Here is a 17,482-nt window from a genome sequence, read left to right on the forward strand (position 1 = left end):
ACAGGGCTTCTGATATCTGCACTTGCACTGATCAGTTGTAAAACCTCCTTAATAGCAAGCAATATCAAGTCCTGACTGAAAGCGAAGGAACATTTCCTGAAAAGGAACACAGGCTTCAATAAAAAATAGACTTTAACCTTCTTCTGCTGTAAAGACAGCTACAGGTAGATACTTGCACGTTATACTTACGGAATTTTTTTTTTTCAATTACAGAGTCTATTGAAACATTACTACTGACATAATTACTATATTGTTTGAATTGTCTGCTTCTAGAACTAAAGAGATGTTCTTTAACACATATTCAAACAGGTATTAAATATTTTTAATATAAACATTTAGTAAATACTTGCTGTGTCTGCTCAATTATTTTCTAACTTTAAATAACATTTTTATGAATAAAACCCTCATTTTATTCATACAGATTTCTGGAGTTTAATTGAAATATCCATTTTGCCTCCATAAAAATTATGTTTTAGTCCAATTTTTGACTACATTAAATGTTTGTATCCCACAAAGGATATTAAAATAATTATTTGTAGTAAAGGTCAAGACCGAATGATTTGGTAGTAACAGTAATCACACAGTTAATTTGAGATGGACAGCACTGTAAATAGACTGCAGAAATAAATGAATGTATAAAAAATAACCTGATAGTAATGGAGAACCACTGAAGCAGAAGATCTCAAGCATTCCATCAGATGAGTAAATAACAGTTTGTTGAAATAAAAATAAGAGGCATAGCAACAGGGTCCCAGATCAATTTGTGATGAAAAAAAGATGACAATGTACTCCTATTGTTTAAATATGATTTTCTATTGTGCTTTTTTGAGAAAAGGCTTTCAGTGCACTTAAAATAATAACAACCTACAGTTAGTGGGCCCTTAATGATTTAACAGTGATAAATATTTTATGTGTTGCTGCTTTAAGATCAGTGCTTTAAGACTGTGGCATTGCACCATTAATACCATTGCCTTGTGGGAGTTAGGAAGCAATATTTAAGTTTCTACCCTCCTTAACTCACTTACCTCCTATGATTAAGCCCATTGGGTGAAACACATTAGCAGGAGGAATCACATTTGAAGAGAGCGAAAATGTTTGGCTAACCTATCTGGCACCCACAAAGCTTGTTGCAGTTTAGCAGAAAATCACAGCAGATTGTGGCTTGTATTGTATTTGTATTGAAATGTATTTGTATGCCTGGAGGGGAGAAGGCGAATAATACAGTAAAGTATAATACAGCATTATACCTAATGTTCCATGTCAGGTGTAAAAAGTTGTTCTCCGAGAAATCCCAGAGAGCCTGTGCATTTGTGGCTAGTCACTGAATATGTTAGCCTGGAGCAGTGTCATTAACACACATTTACAATTAAAGTAAAAAATAATTAAAAGAAAACTAAACCCTATGGAAACATTTTAATTACCTTCTTCCAATAATAACTTTAATATACTGTGCTGGTATGGATTATTTCAAGGCATGCTTTGTGATGCGTTTACAAAGTTCATGTTTATAAGGATTTTTTTTTTAAGCCCCATTTACATCATTTAACCTTGTGATGACTGCACATACCTTTATACAGGGAAATTATCATTTTTAAATACACCGCAAATGCTATACATATTTGAAAACAGGAAAAGAATAAAAATCAGAAATGGTTGGCAGATGAAAACATTTATAATCCAAAACAAATATATGCTATGCAAGTTGAATGATTTCTCCATTTAGAGAAATGTTTCACATTTTAGTGAGTCCTCAGTTTTTTCTGAATCCAAGTACCGCAGAATAGCAGAGAACAGTGGGGTTACACACCACTGTCACGACTGTAACCTAATGGAATTTGTCGATACACTTGAACGTTAGCTGCAGAGAGCACCCATTGCACCTTCTCAGGTGATTATCAATATGTATATGAACCTCTATCTCCGCCCCCCCCCCTGCACACACAAAATGGATTGTTCTCAATTGTGATACTGTTAGTGTGGGATGGAACTACCTGCACTGCCTATACCTGTCACGGCTGGCCATCATCATGGTCCACTGGCTGCAGGGTAGCAGAAATCATGGGCAGTTCTACCTTCATGTGTATGGGCTGTTTGTACAGAAACTGAGATCAACTTGAACAGGCTGGTTATACAGCAGATCAAATGTATTAACTAAAAAATATTTGTCTCCTTTCAAATATAACAAGATTTTTTAACTCCACTTTGATACCTGCCTTATGAAAATGACATCTGGAAATTGACTGGCTGCTGTAAGACAATTTTCCCTTCAGACACTGATAAATGAGGCACACTATGACCTGGCTATCTACAGAACAACTGTTACAGATAAAATGAAAACAAGAGAAAGGCACACAAATGAATGGGTAAATGTGCAGTAAGGTGAATTATAGCAAGCAACTAAATGAGAAATACATAAATTAGGGCACATTGATTTTTCTGTTTACCCTCCTGAGATTACACCATGGCACAAATTAATATTGATCAGTTAACACACGGTCAAGTAAATAAAAAAATAAAAGGAAATTACTATTTAAACAGCACATTTTACAAGCTGCAGCCATTTTATTCAATGTTAACACTTTTTCTATATGCTAGAAGAAAACCAAATAAAAGGGAGAATAAGCCACTTATTTCATGCTGCAATAACTATGATGAACCTGACTAAAAGAAAAAAAAACAGATTCAATGAAAGACCCTAAAATATATATATACATAAACGTATATGACACATATGTTCCGCAAATTAGATATATAGATCTATATCTATATATCTAGATAGATATAGATCTATTGCCTCAAATTAAGATAGCAAATCTAATTAAAAGGCATATAGCCTGTCAGAATTTTATCAAGAACTAGAAAACCCTTAAAGCGGCATGGTGTGTGTTTTAAAAGAGAGAGGGAAATAAATGTTTAGTAGGATAACTAAGACTTTTACCATAAAAGTTTCACTACTAGTATGAATCAAGTGCTGGTTGAATATTTGTTTGAGTCAGAGGCTCAACTTGCCCATCTAGTTGGGTGAACTTATATCCCACAAGAAATGTAACATTAAATAGGATGTCATGTATTTGCCATTTCCGTGAATACCAGGCTCACCAGCTCATATTATACCTACAGGGCTATTCACAGGCAGGAGAAGTGAACAATCTAGGACAACATAGCTGAACTGGAGAGTGAACCAAGTTGGAGAATGTTTCCAAATCAGTTATTTTGACCTAGATTGTTCACTTCTTCTGCCTTCTCCAAACACTTTAACCTTTAGTGAATAGACCTGCTAATGCTCTGCGTCACATATAAAACGTTGTTCTCCGATAGCATACAAGAGGGGAAAGCAAACTATCTAGCATTGCTACTGACAAAGAAGTAGAAATACCAGTTTAAAATTATGCCAGAAACAAGACATGAAAGAGCTTCAGAAAAGACAGAGAATTGAGGTAAGGAGAGTTGTAAAGAGGAAGAGTAGAGATGAGTAGAAATAGTACAGAGGAGAGATGTGAAAAGGAGAGGCAAAAGTAGAAAGGAGGAGAGGTATGGGGAAGGGTGGTAAGGAGAGTTGTTAAGAAGGAACAATAGAGGCAAAATGGAGAGTATAGGCGAGGAGAAGAGTATAGAGGAGAGAGGGGTGCGGAAAAGAGCAGAAAGAGTAGAGGGGAGAGGTGTGGAGAATGGAGTTGAAAAGAGATGTGGAGAAGAGGCTCCACTGAAATTTAACTTTCCCTAGTCATCTTGCAAGACTGCATATGAGAGTGGCTTCCCCACCGAGAACAGGAAACATAAGGCTCACATGCATATAAAAAGCTAAGATCCCTAAAGGTTACAGTTATTTGTGTTTCTTTGACCTAGCAACTTTGCGAGTAGTACCTTATCTGACAACAGGGGCACCCACCCAATTTAAGCAGTTTTTCCTGGACAGTGGACCTGAAGGCTGAAAGGAAAAGTAGGCAGGATATTCTCTCTGGATATTAAACTCCTAACCTCTTCTTAAAAGTTAAAACATGTTTTTAATTAATATTAAAAACCTTTCCCCTAGTTGGAAAGGCAACTATTCCCCCTTGGTTTCTGGAATCCAGTGGCACCCTGCCCCAACAGATAGAGTGGAAGGGGTGATGTCCAGTGAGCTAGGCAGAAGCATAGTCTGCTTTTCATTTTAGGTCAGCACTTGTTTTCACTCTCGCTGTGTGGAAGGTTGCTAGACTCTTCTTTCTCAAGGTTTTTAGTTGGTAACCTGGCAAAGGGCACTTTTCTGACTGTGCAGCAGTTGGTCTGGCTGGTGAAGTCCACATGCGCACACAGTCTCTTTAATTACAGTTTCTGGTTGCGGGTCAGTGGCATACCTTCCGCCCACCTCCCAGCATCTGAGGCTCACAGATGCCCAATAGAGAGAAACCAGTGGGAGTGGGGTAAACTTCTTTAACCACTTGAAGAACAGGGTGTTAAACCCTCTTCCTGTCCTAGGCCATTTTTCAGTATTCAGGGCTGCAGTACTTTTACTGACATTTATTCAGCCTTGCAACACTGTCCCGTATGACCAAGTGGCCATTATGGACATAGAAGAGGGGTCAGGTCAAGATCTCACAGTTACTCTAGTGGAAACTCTTGCTTGTGGCATACTAATACATATTTGTTTTTCACTGGTGGTACCTGAAGATCAGGTACAGAGATTCCTCCTACATCCCTAGATTATTGGATATAAGGGCTGTTTTCTATCTTTCGGTGGAAGGGATTCCAAGGGCAGGAATAAAAGTTGCATATGACACTGTTTTTCAGATTAAAGTTCAGGCAGATAAAAAAGCCTGCTGATCCCTCTGACAAACCCGAATTGTTATGATCTTAGAAGACATTAATACATTTATGACTAAGGAATCCCTGGGTCTCCTAAAAGATTTTATGGATACCTTGTGAAAAGAGATGTCCTCTACCTTCCAGTCATTCAGAATGCTTTTGCAAGAATTTTGCAATAAGTCCATCTCCTCCTCTCAATCTAATCCCGACTCCTCTCTGAGATTCTCTTTTACTTTTGCATTCCACAATGTGATCAGTCTAAATTGGGGACAAATGTCCCAAATATGATGCATGCTTCTGTCAGGTTTCAAAACAATTGCATTCAAAGTCCCTAAAGACCCCAAAAAAACAATCTTTACTAAAAAAACAAATACTGGAGTCCTTACCGATTCTATCTAAAACTGTGAAATACATCACGGGGGGAACTTTCTGCCACAATGGGAGGTTGCAAGAAAACAAAACAAAACATTTTATACTGAATATTATTTACCTAGAATATAGAATAAAGACAAATGAAAAGCAGCAGTTTCCCCTCCCTTAATTTGGGAGTTACAATTCCAGAAAAGCATTGCTCCAGTTCCTCACCAGTATCAAAGTGAGAGTTTTTCTTCCCATATTTTTCTGTGACAAAAACCCTCATAAACATATTGGGACATTTTAAAGTGTATTTCATTGTTTGCAGTTAAATTTGATTAAACCCTTCTATATGTTTGTGTGTTTCTATTTCCATAGCATACCAAAAATAACTAAAATAAAAAACTTAATGAGCCAACACAGTGCAGACAGGGTTAACACAAACCCCCTCACAGCCCCTGCTTTTAGCTGCAAAAGTGGAAATACACTTGAAAACTCTGAATCGACCAATTAAAAAAAATTCAGGATAGAATCCATATTTTCCCTAAAAGACCTGTTGACAAAGGACACATTCATGTTGACAACAGACCAAAGGGAGGCATACTCCCAGGTTCCTATTTGGAGATCTTCACAGAAAGCCCATTTCCACCTTTGCATTTGTATTTAAAAAAAACCATATGCCAATAATATACACAGAGTTCACATGAAGCAGGCATCTGAAGTTGTTGTATATGAACAAAGAAACTTGTATTTTTATTAGCTTTCCTTTTCATATCCTCATGGGAATAGGTGTCTCTGTGCAGTACAAGCAATGTGTGTATATTACAAATGAGCTCTCCACCCCCCACGGACAGTGTATTGTGTGCAAAGGCTGCGTTGGTGTTTAGTGATCGTATTACAATGAGACAGAGGGAGGGGGGAAGAGGGTTACAGCCTTCTTTACAATACGACTGATGTCAGACTGAAGTTCCTGTGGAGAAAATGTTGAATTTCTAGGATTCCGTCCTACTAACAACCTGCAATGTAGGTCATGAAAATGTGCACACATATACATCATCACTGCACCTCTACATTACCACAATAAATGCTAATCAGCTACAAAGGTGGAAATGGACTTTAAGGTTTGCTGAGAGATGGCCAGGACATGAAGCATTGGCAGTTTGCTGCCCTACCTTTCAGAGTATCGTCAGCACCACAAATGTTTACCAAAGTGCTAGCAGAAGCATTCGTTTCCCTGATGGAAAAGGAAATGTCCCTGGTCCCATATATGAACAACCTCCTATTCATGAAATTTGAGACTCAGCTATTGACAGATTTGAATTTATGCTCTGCCACCTAGAAAAAAATGGGATGGATCATAAACATAAAAAAAATCAAATCTCACACCAGCATGATACAATATTTTTGTCCACACATTAAAAACAAAAACTGCTGATGGAAATGGACTCTTTACCAATGACCTCAGTTCTTTAAGATTAATAATGAAGTTACTTGGTCTTAAGACTTCTTCAATACCTGCTGTGCAGTGATCACAAAGCCATACAAACATGGGATGGTTCTCATACGATGTTGAGACAATCATGCTCCATCACCTCAAACAATATAACATGAACTGCTTTAGTGGAAAAAACACCTAAACCTATGTCAAGGATGAATACAGCTTACCAACAATCCAACATCAATTACTATGGATCCTGTCAAGTTTACCAGATTTATTTAATCATGGACCAGCGTGGTACCCCAGAGTACAAGAGCTAAGGTTAATACATCCTCGTATATGAATGGGACCTATTAAAGGCACAGCAAGTATCGGAGAAAGTGATCAACACATTTAATTATGGATGCAAAAACATTTCGGCCGCCCAAAACTTATTGACCGAAAATGGCAGTTTGGGCAAAATTCTGAAAGTACCATCTTTCGGCCGAAATTGCGGTGCAGTCTTAAGTGTCTCTCCTCCCCGTTGTACGCTGCTCTGTGTCCCCTCTGACACTGAGCGAGTCACAGGAGGAGCTCCCCTCCTGAACCACCCCACTCAGCCTCCTGTAACAGTTCAGGAGAGCAAAGTGTTGGGACAGCTGTCACAGGAGGCCGAGCTGGCGGTGAGGGGGAGGAGTCCGCTGTCAAATGAGACCAAGCTCTCTTTCCCCCCTTTCGGCTTAGCCTCCTGTGAGAGCCGATCCAGGATGGAGAATGGTATACAAACATTCAGCGACCAGTGATCGCTGAATGTTTGTAAATAATTGGATATTGTATGAGTTCTTATGTACAAGTTATAAATGAATAAGAAGTGATCTACATCACTTCCTATTCATTTATGATTGTGTACACAGTAACTCAAACTATATCCACAATTTATGAATGAACAGAGACACTCAGTACAGTATAGAGCAGTGGTTCTCAACCTGTGTAACCTCAGGACCCACATTTGTGCTTGGTCATTAAGTTGCGACCCAAGTCGCACTGCAGTGGAACGCACGGCATTGTGGCACCGTGTGTTCCGATGTGGAAGATTGAACTCTGGGCAGGAGGTGCATTTGGGGTGCCATTCAAATGAATGGCAACGCAACACACCTCCCACACCAGGGAGCGTAGTAGGTGCGATTGCCTCGTACAGTGCGTTAATCACACAGGACTGTTCGATTAACGTATTGTACTAGTGTGAACCGGGCCTTAAAAACACTGAAAGACACACACAACCAAAGACACAATCTCACACACACATATACACTCCTCCCCCCCCAAAAAAAGTTTTCCTTTTTTTTTTAAGATCCACCCAGTCTTCCTACCTTACAATGTCACTTCAGTCCAGGCACCTCTACAGGACATGCAAGTGAGCTGTAAGCAATACATGTATGGATGGAGCCCACCCCACCTTAAGCTGACACTCATTGCCGAGCAGCATAGGAATGGCTGCTTGGCGTGAGAACTGACAGTGCTACGCTAGGGGTAGGCTGAGAAGCCTCACATCTAGAAAAATGGAAGGCATTCGGCAACCCACTGCACACGGGGTCACGATCCACTTTTGGGTCACGACCCACCAGTTGAGAACCAAGGGTATAGAGGATTCCTGCATCCAGTGCTCTGAGCCTAAAGATCTGCAGGACAGCCACTTGGATGAGTTTCAACACATTCGGCAAACACTACAGAGCTGATTTCAAACCAGGATCAGGCATTTGGCAGAAATGTCCTGCAAGCAGTAGTCCACCATACTAAGATCTGGTTACCCGATAACTTAATTTCGAAGAAGATTCCAGGATATGTATACACGTACACACACGTAAGTATTTGCTGTATTTCTGCAGTTTATACCTTGCCTTCAGTTCTCTGTGTATGCCTCCTTGCAAAGATCTGGCACTTTTTTATTAGCATGCAAGCCTTGTGTTTCCTGTTTCAGGTGGACAGAGCCACGCTCTCTCTCTCTCTCATGTCCTTTCCTGGAAGATTCTTGAAATTAAGTTACCAGGTAACCAATTTGGTTTTTTGATGTTTTTGACCCCTGCAGCTGTATTCAGTAAATGCATTTATTGCTTCATGCAAAAGAACAAAAATCTATTTGACAAACGAGGCTAAACACCATTTGTTGAGGCTATTCTTATGTATTTATTCATGTAGATACTGTAAAATCTTTATTCATTTACCCATGCTTCTGCCTGTATAGGTTTGATGTTGACCAATAGTACTTCTTCATAATTCCCATAATCGCAAAATTTGACCACTGCTGTTGTTCCTGAAGAGTGTAGTGCTTCTATTTCAGCTCTGTAATACTGCAATAGAAAAGGCAAATCATTATTTTAAATAAGTAACATATCATGCTACAATTGAATATTGTATTGGCTCAAGTCTGATAGGCTGATATATTAACAAACGTATCAAATAAGTGTAATGTGTAGTGCAGTAATTCAGAGCAACTAATCACAATTCATAATTGACTGTGCTAAAGTGATAAATGGTAAGATCGGGTTGTTATGGGTCGTCTTGTTTATTAGAGAATAAATTGTGAAGGGCATATTGTGTCACCTTAACCATATTCCTCATGTCTATAAGAAGTCTTATATAAGAGGAGGATGGTAAAGTGTCTAGCTTGCTCATCTAGCAGATATAAATCATGATATGATTTCTTATAATGTAGCTGTATTTTCCTGGTGGTTTTGAAGGAAAGAAGTTAGGAAAGTGAAAGTACATGATCTGCAGCATTTTAAATTGAAAAATCTGTATTCATAAATATTCTGGAAAAAAAAATATCAGCACTAAATTAATAGAAATAAAGTGATAGGTGCTTTCACAGAGATGAACAACAGATATAACAGTCAAATTCCAGCCAGTTGCAAACACAAACGGAACGATGGTAACTTAAATGCATCCTGGAAACACAGCTACTTGTAAGGGCTTCTGGTATTTAGCTAGCCACTTGTGCAGTGCTCCAGTCATATCCACTATTTTTGGAATCCCTTTTGCTTACCTGTTTGTAAGGCAGAATAGCTACCCTCTAATTAGCATACTATAAGCTCTTTAGTTTCCCACATATGGAAAAAGCTTAAAGCAGAACTCCAGCTACAATGAAAATCCATGCTATCACCCTACTCCTCACCCCCCAAAGCCCCCACATGTCAAACCTATACATACCTTTTTCCTGCAGTCATCTAGCCAGTCTGATAAGGTCATGGGTCCTTCCTCTACTTGAAAATAGCACTGGAGGTGGAACGAGCATTTCTCCACATGTCACGTAATGACATGCGAGTGCTGCTTTATCTTGGAGTACTTGAAGCCCAGCCTGGTTGATGACACACCCACATGGGCTATGTGAACGACAGGCTAGGCACAAAGGAAATGGGGATGGGCAAAGGGCATGAGTGATATATATGTTGTTCTGTGCCAACAGGATCGCTAGATGGAGGAGGAACCTGGGTACAATGCTGGAGCATGGAGAGGGTAAGTACAGCTTGGGCACATTTCCTAATTACAGAATGGGGAAGGAGCTCTAAATCAAAAACAAAAAATAAGAGAAGTTCTACTTCAGTACATCTCTGCAATACATGCATATTTCCCCACATTTTATTCCTTTAAAAATACTGCAAGTACAGATAAAAACTGGCAAATCTGCCAGAAATTCAATGAGCTTCTAACTTCCTGTTTGAGCTGATAAAACTCTGAGATTTCAGTGCAACAGAAGCAGTGTGTTAATCAGCCCTGCCCAGTTTTCCCTTGTTGGAATACAAAACACACCACTCTTTCCTTATCTTTGGAACATAATGGGAAGGTGCTCTGTAGCCCAGCATAGGAGCTGATACCAATACTGGGGATTTAAGTGCAGCAGAGGCAGCAGGATCAACAGGTAGGTTTTTTTTTGTGTGTGTTTTTAAAGACGTGGAAATGTGCATGTATTTCAGAGATGCACTGCATATTTCTTTCATTTTTCTCAAACATAAACTTTAATGCCTCAAAGTGTCAGTAGCATGCCATTTTGAAGGCACCAGTTTGATTAAAACCTGCCTTGAAAGTTTAAATCTTGTTACTGGGTTTTAGAAAATCAATTTTCTTAGGGATTCATCAAGAAGAAAGAGTACTTTGCACAGAAAAGGAGAGACACCCAACAACCCAACATGTGAAGAGCGGTTTTCTAAATATAGCAGCAATATATTACCTAAGATTTGTCAACAGGCATTTGGCTTGTGTCAAGGACAAAATTTGGACATCAGTTTGAGATACTTTTTGGATCATTTAGCATCCAATAAGATATGTACAGTTAAATGAACACATGTTAACAGTACAAAACAAGATTCCGACATTAGGGGAGTGTTTTACCTTCCGTCATGATGGGTTTAGGGCCTGTGTTGATGGTTTTGGGTTTGTCAAACAGTTTGAGATCACTCAACATTCATTTATAGGTGCATTTCCTTCTTCTAACCAGCATTTGAACTGCCTCAAGCTGATCTGCATTCTAACAGACTTGTATGGAAATGCAAAACCCCTTTTGAAGCTAACCAAAACCAGTAGAATCGGGCCAGAAGGTATATTGAGTGCACTTTCTTTTTACAAAGCTGTAGTGTTTTCTTGATAGTATTAGTGATTCACTGGCAATTCCTTTGATATCTGAAACTCCCTACAAAAAACAAACACTGAAAGAAATACATAGGCTGGTATTTCTGATCCCTCTTCTAAAAAAAAGCTGTTTCCTGCTCCAGTATTCCCTGATTCCGTATACTGAAAACAATATGTAGCAATTAAGGCACTGTGAAGTCAGAATTTCTATTCTGCATTATTGTTCTCAGTCTGTCACTTAGAAATCTGAAAATGTGCATTACTAACCTACATGAAATGCTTTTAAAATGGTTTCAAGTGTTACCTTCAGGGGACAACTTCACTGTAAAATATAGAGACAGGAAAGGAGAAAAAGGAATGTGTAACTTTCCCCGCTGTTATTCCTTGTGTTTGCAAGTCTCTCTGCAATCAGCCCCTAGGATCTGCGGTAGAATGTTATATCCTCCCTACATTACATGCTAACCTCCAGCCACATGTCCTGTTGGGTACATTACACTGTGACTTGAAGCATGGAGATGGAGCTGAATGTAATTTACACCCTTTGTTCACAATCCTCTTATACAAAGTAGAGCTAGTTGTCCTTTGATACATTGCAGAACAATGTGCAAAGTGCCCATAGAAACCCAAAGAATACTTTCATTGTTTTAACTACTCTAATGAAGGATGAACTCTGACTTGTTGTGAGCTACTAAATATACTTGCTCATTTCATACATCTAATAAGCCCTTAGTGTTTTATTACATTCTAGTACACTGGTGTAGCTGATTGAGTACTTGTTTTGTCATATCCATGCATAAAATCAAGAAACAGACATTTGCCCACTATTTCCTTGGTGTACTCATTAACAATGAAAACGACATACCTTGTTGTCTTCCCAGTAAAGAGCTAAGCACTCATCTCCTGGTCTCCAGGTAAATGCTGGGTAGGTAGGTTCCAGTATTCTCTCTGGCTTTATAGGACCAGATCTTTTTTTAGAACTGTTTGAAAACATCTTATTTCTTTCATCATTTGCAGAGCTCAGATTTGACCCTATTGGTTTTATAGGTCCAGCTCTTCGACCCTTTTGCTCCAGCTCTCCATTTAGTAAATCATTAGCAACATCTTTTGCTAAAGTTGAAAGATAATTAGAGGATTCCATGTTGGCGCTATAACTTTTCTCATTTGGTAAACTATTGAAATTATCACTGTTAGTTGTCCGAGGTCTCCTGTCCATATAGAACTCATAATTTGGTCTTTGGTCTTCTCTTCTACCCCGTTTCTGTTGCAAAGACTCTGTGTTACTATTATTACTGTAGGTGCTGGCATCATCTTTAGTTTCAAGGTTGTTGGGACCCTTTATGGTCCTACTTTGCATAGTATTATCTCTTTTTTTAAAAGTACTATCATTTTGGTAACTAGAGGGAGGCTGTGAAAAATCTTTTAATCTTTCATTTCTTGAAAATCCTTTTTCATTCTTATTCCTGTCTTCTGCCCACGCGTCTGGTCCAGGAGAACTGTATTTTTCTACAGCTCGATTTCTCAGGGGCCCATTACCTTCAAACTGCCTTGATGTATGATTTTCCTTCTGAAATCGAGGCGGTTTCTCACTTCGTGGAGCTCTGGGATCATTCCGCACAAACTGTCGAGGTTGGCTATAATCCTTCACTCCATTTTGCTCAACATTTTGAACTCTGTTTTGTCCTTGGCTCTGACGTTGAACAAGAGGTTTGGTATCTGTAAATGAAAACAGTTGATTTTTGAGATTGGGTTCAATGAATCAATACTTTTGGAGTAGTTGGTTTTGTGGGAGAATATATACATGCACGCACATTATATATCTTGCACCTTTAGCATGTGAAGGATAGTATATAAAGAAATACATTTACTTAATAAATGATAGTACAGTGGATTCCAATAATTGTCTGGAATTGCACACCTGTACAAAATTTAGCGGGAATAACTAATATACAGCTGCTGTAAATTAATAAAAATAGAAGAGGTAACTCAAACACACGTATTTCTTGCATAGTTACATCTGCAATTGTAGAATTTATGCAGTCTGAAATACATACCGTATTTGCCGGAGTATAAGACGGGTTTTGAAACCTTAAAACATCACACAAAAATCGGGGGTCGTCTTATACGCCGGGTACATACAGAAGGATATGGTACACTGTATGTAGCTTCGGCTACATACAGAATACCGCGCTGAGCCAATCACGGCAGGCTTTGTATTAATGAATACAAAGCTTGTATTCATTAATACAAAGCCTGCCGTGATTGACTCAGCGGAAGACGGAGGACACAGCAGGGATCGTGGACAAGTTAAGAGACTGTAATCCCGATTGTGGCTTGGGGTTACCGCTTATGGTACTGAAAATTAACCCCGAGCTACACTCGGGAATACTGCCATGGAGGTTAGTGGATGCATTTAAACATTATTTTGGGCTATACTCGTCTTATACGACGAGTATAGCCCAAAACCTATATTTTAACACAAAAAGTAGGGGGTCGACTTATACGCCGAGTCGTCTTATACGCTGAGTCGTCTTATACGCCTGCAAATACGGTACTTCCATTCAGTAAATTACAGTGGCCTTTAATATTTGCAAACAATTAAAAATGTAGTATCTATAAAAACTGTCAGATTTTTTTTTCAGTAAAGTAAAATCTTTAGAACTTTTTCCAAATCTTCAAAATAACAAATATACCTTTAGAAATGTTTAGTAATGACTAGGGATGCACCGATCCCATTTTTTCAGTATGGAGTACCAACATTTTTTATACTGGAAGTCCCATTAACCGCTTGAAGACCAGGTGTTTAGACCCCCTTCCTGGCCAGGCCGTTTTTCAGTGTTCAGCGCTGCGGTACTTTGACTGACATTTATTCCGTCATGCAACGCTGTACTGAAATGAATTTTATACCATTTTTTGGGGACAGATAGAGCTTTCTTATGGTGGTATTTAATCACCACTGGGGGTTTTATTTTTTACTATAATAAGGAGAAATTACTGAAATTTTGAAAAAAATGTTTTTTACATTGTTATAAAACAAATATTACCCACTTTTTTGGTAAAATATAAAAGACGGGGTCATGTCGGGTAAATAGACACCAAACATGTCAAGCTTAAAAATTGTGCGCACTCGCGAAATCACAAAAAACTAGCATACCCAAAATTGGCCATAGGCGACGCTTTAAACGCTTTTACAGCTCATCAGTTTAGTGTTATCAGTGACTGATGGCCCTAGAACTATTGCTCTCATTCCGACGTTCGCGGCGATATGTAACATGTGCGACGTAATGGGCGCAGTCACATTTAAGGATGTGGGAATTGGGTCTCCATTTCTTGAATGGTGCCCACAGATGGCATTCTACAAATGGCCGCCCGCTGCACTCGCTAGTCTCTATGTAACAAGCTGGCATCACACAACGCAGTACACAGAGACACTGTAGAGAGCCAATAGGAGCGCTCCTTAATAAGTGATTGCTGTAATGACTTATCACAGCAATCATGTTACTGTTTATACCACAGAGTATATGGTTTATACTATACCAATGAAGGAGTGAAATTGCAGTAAGCTGCGAATAGGAGAATCAAGGAATGACTCATCACCAGAAGCTGGTGACTTATTCCTTGATTCTGAGTGGTTTAATTTCCATCCTGCCACTGTATGTGCAAGGCACATTAACACCTTCGCCTCTGTGTATGACCTGTTGTGCTTTATCTTGTTCACCATTAACAAATTAACCCCCTCAATACCACCATGTTTCCTTTTTTCCAAAAAATTGTGGCAAAAAACTGGATACTTTCCAAAAAGGCGGGTGTTTGTACTGTCCTCCCATTTGTTTTTAACAGAATGTTTTTTTTTTAAATGTTGGCAGTTTTAACTTGCTATAGTAAACAAATACAAATGCCAGCATTTATTAAATATCAACAAAAGAAAGCTCTATGTGCATCAACAAATGTTATAAAATTAATTTGGGTACAGTGTTGCATGATGGAAAAATTGTTCACTAAACTATCATAGCACTGAAAACTAAAAAAAATGGCCAGGTAATAAAAGAGTATATACAGGCTGGTACTCAAGTGGTTAAGCAGTGGCAACCAACATCACAGATTTATCCATCCCCGATATGGTACTCTGACTCGACTTCCTATGTTTAAAGGGACCCTGTCATCTGGTTAAAAAAGATAAAGCATGCACAGCCTGTTAAAGAAACAGATTTAAACTCAATTGTCCAGTTGGCAGCAAGCCAAAACTTTTCTTGATGAGATACCAGTGCCGATGCTGATAATTCAAGATGTCTTGGATAGTATGCCCCCCACTAGTGCTAGGGTTCCTCCTGCTGGCTGCTGATTCACTATAGGACACCACAAAACTACAGAGCATAAGGTCTCATTCCCACACAACACAAGAGCAAAATTGCATATTGCGTACATGCATATACGCTCGTATATGCATGCACTACATGCAATCCCAGAATGTATCATTCGTAATAGAAATGTTAATGAACCGTATGAGCGTGCGCGCAAACGCGTGTAAAATACGCAAAAATACGCTGCCCAGATGCGTCTCGGCTCCATTCTGCTTATGCGCATGTTTGCGCTACGCAAATATACGGCTCCATACACAGCTATGTGTATGGAGCCATTTATTTGCATATGCTGCATATGGTACAATACGCGCGTATATGCGTGGTAGTGTGAATGAGGCCTTATGAGGGGCACACTACAAAACCCAGAAGAATCGAACAGCAGTGACAATAGTATGACTGGAAGTAAACAAAGATGTAACTTTCCATCCACTAGACAGGTGAGTATTACCCTGCTTCTTTGATAAGCTGCCCATGCTTTACCTTTTTCAGAGGCAGCAGGGTTGCTTTAAGCATAGGAGGAGGGAGGCAGAGCACCATAGCCAAAATATCAGTATGCTTTAATGTGCGTAGTTAAACAGTGACGAAGCGACTTTACAAATGCATAAAGAACAATAACAGCTAAAGACAAAATGTCAGTTTGTTAATTTAAGTCTTATCAGACATGAGGTAAAATTCAAAATGTACTAAATTAAATATGAATACTGTCTGACACACATACCCAAATGTCTAGGACAGGGGTGCCCACAAGGTCGATCGCGATCTACCAGTCGATCGCGTAGCGATCACTGGTAGATCGCCATGTCCTCTCCTCCCGCAGCTTCTCTGGATCCCCGCTGCTGTCCCCAGCGTGGATCCGAGAAGAAGTGAAGGAACCGGCGGCGGGGGAGGGCGGAGGACGGAGCCGCTGTCACTAATTAATGCAGAGCAGTGAGGAGAGAGAGACGCTCGGCCAGGATCTGACAGCCGGCGCCTCTCTCTCCCCTCACTGCTCGTCCGTTCTGTCACAGCGGCTCCGCCCCCCCGTGGCTCGCGGTATTCCCCCGCTGCGTCTGCCCGGGAGAGCAGGGGGATCCAGAGAAGGTGCAGCCCCCTTGTGCGTGGACGAGCGGCAGAGGATCGGTACATCTCAGTAGTATGTACCAATCCTCTGTGCAGGACAAACACTGGAGCGATCGGCTGATCACTCCAGTGTTTGTAAACAACTGGGGACACATAGTACTATGTGTCCCCAGTTATAAATGAATGAACAGGATGTGATTTACATCACCTCCTCTTCATTCATAAGTTTCTCAATGGGGAGAAGCACTCTGCACAGAAACAGCTTGATAGTAAAATATTTTCTGTGTGAATGGAGGCTGCAGAAAAAGAGATTGAGGACTTTGTGTCCTAACAGGCACTAATGCAGGCGATCGCACTGTGGGCGAGGGGCCTGCCTGCGCAGCCTACGCCCCCGAATGCAGGTGTTTTTTCATTGGTAGATCTCAATGAGCTCGTCATTTGAAAAGTAGATCTCCAGACGAAAAATAGTGGGCGCCCCTGGTCTAGGATATTACAACACCTCAGATGTAAAGATATGCACTTAATGAGTATTTATGATGGGTAACAATCTCGAGAGTCTAAAAATAATCCTAGAAAACTATATAATAGATGACAAAACAAAGATTAAAATATATGCACAGAAAGTAAGATTTATACCTCAGTCTCTCTCAAATAAGGGCATTGCCAAGTTTAAAGCTGTAAAAAATGTAGAAGCACATTTTTCTAAGGTTGCATGTTTTTAAAGTTGCAACTGGACTAAGACTAACTTAAAGGATAATTAAACCCTCAGGGGTTTTTGCATATATCAAAAACATTAAAAAAGTCAAAACTTACCTGTGTCTCTGCCGTGCGCTCCCGTCCGAAGATCTAAAAAATCTCGGGCAGAGCAAAAGCATAATGGGGGGGG

At 39.7% G+C, this 17,482-nt stretch overlaps 1 protein-coding gene across 1 annotated transcript in view; it reads right to left on the bottom strand.

The window, feature by feature from the left end:
- Positions 1-17,482, bottom strand: part of TDRD3 (tudor domain containing 3) — a 250,463-nt gene that overhangs the window by 22,283 nt on the left and 210,698 nt on the right. The window contains exons 11-12 of the mRNA XM_018559203.1: positions 12,042-12,892; positions 8,779-8,904 (exon numbers count right to left, since the gene is read on the bottom strand). Of these exons, the coding sequence (XP_018414705.1) occupies positions 8,779-8,904; positions 12,042-12,892 (977 nt within the window). The remainder of the gene's footprint in view (positions 1-8,778; positions 8,905-12,041; positions 12,893-17,482) is intronic.

This window comes from Nanorana parkeri, unplaced genomic scaffold (assembly GCF_000935625.1).
Source record: "Nanorana parkeri isolate BGI_ZX_2015 unplaced genomic scaffold, ASM93562v1 scaffold381, whole genome shotgun sequence".
Taxonomy (NCBI): Eukaryota; Metazoa; Chordata; class Amphibia; order Anura; family Dicroglossidae; genus Nanorana; species Nanorana parkeri.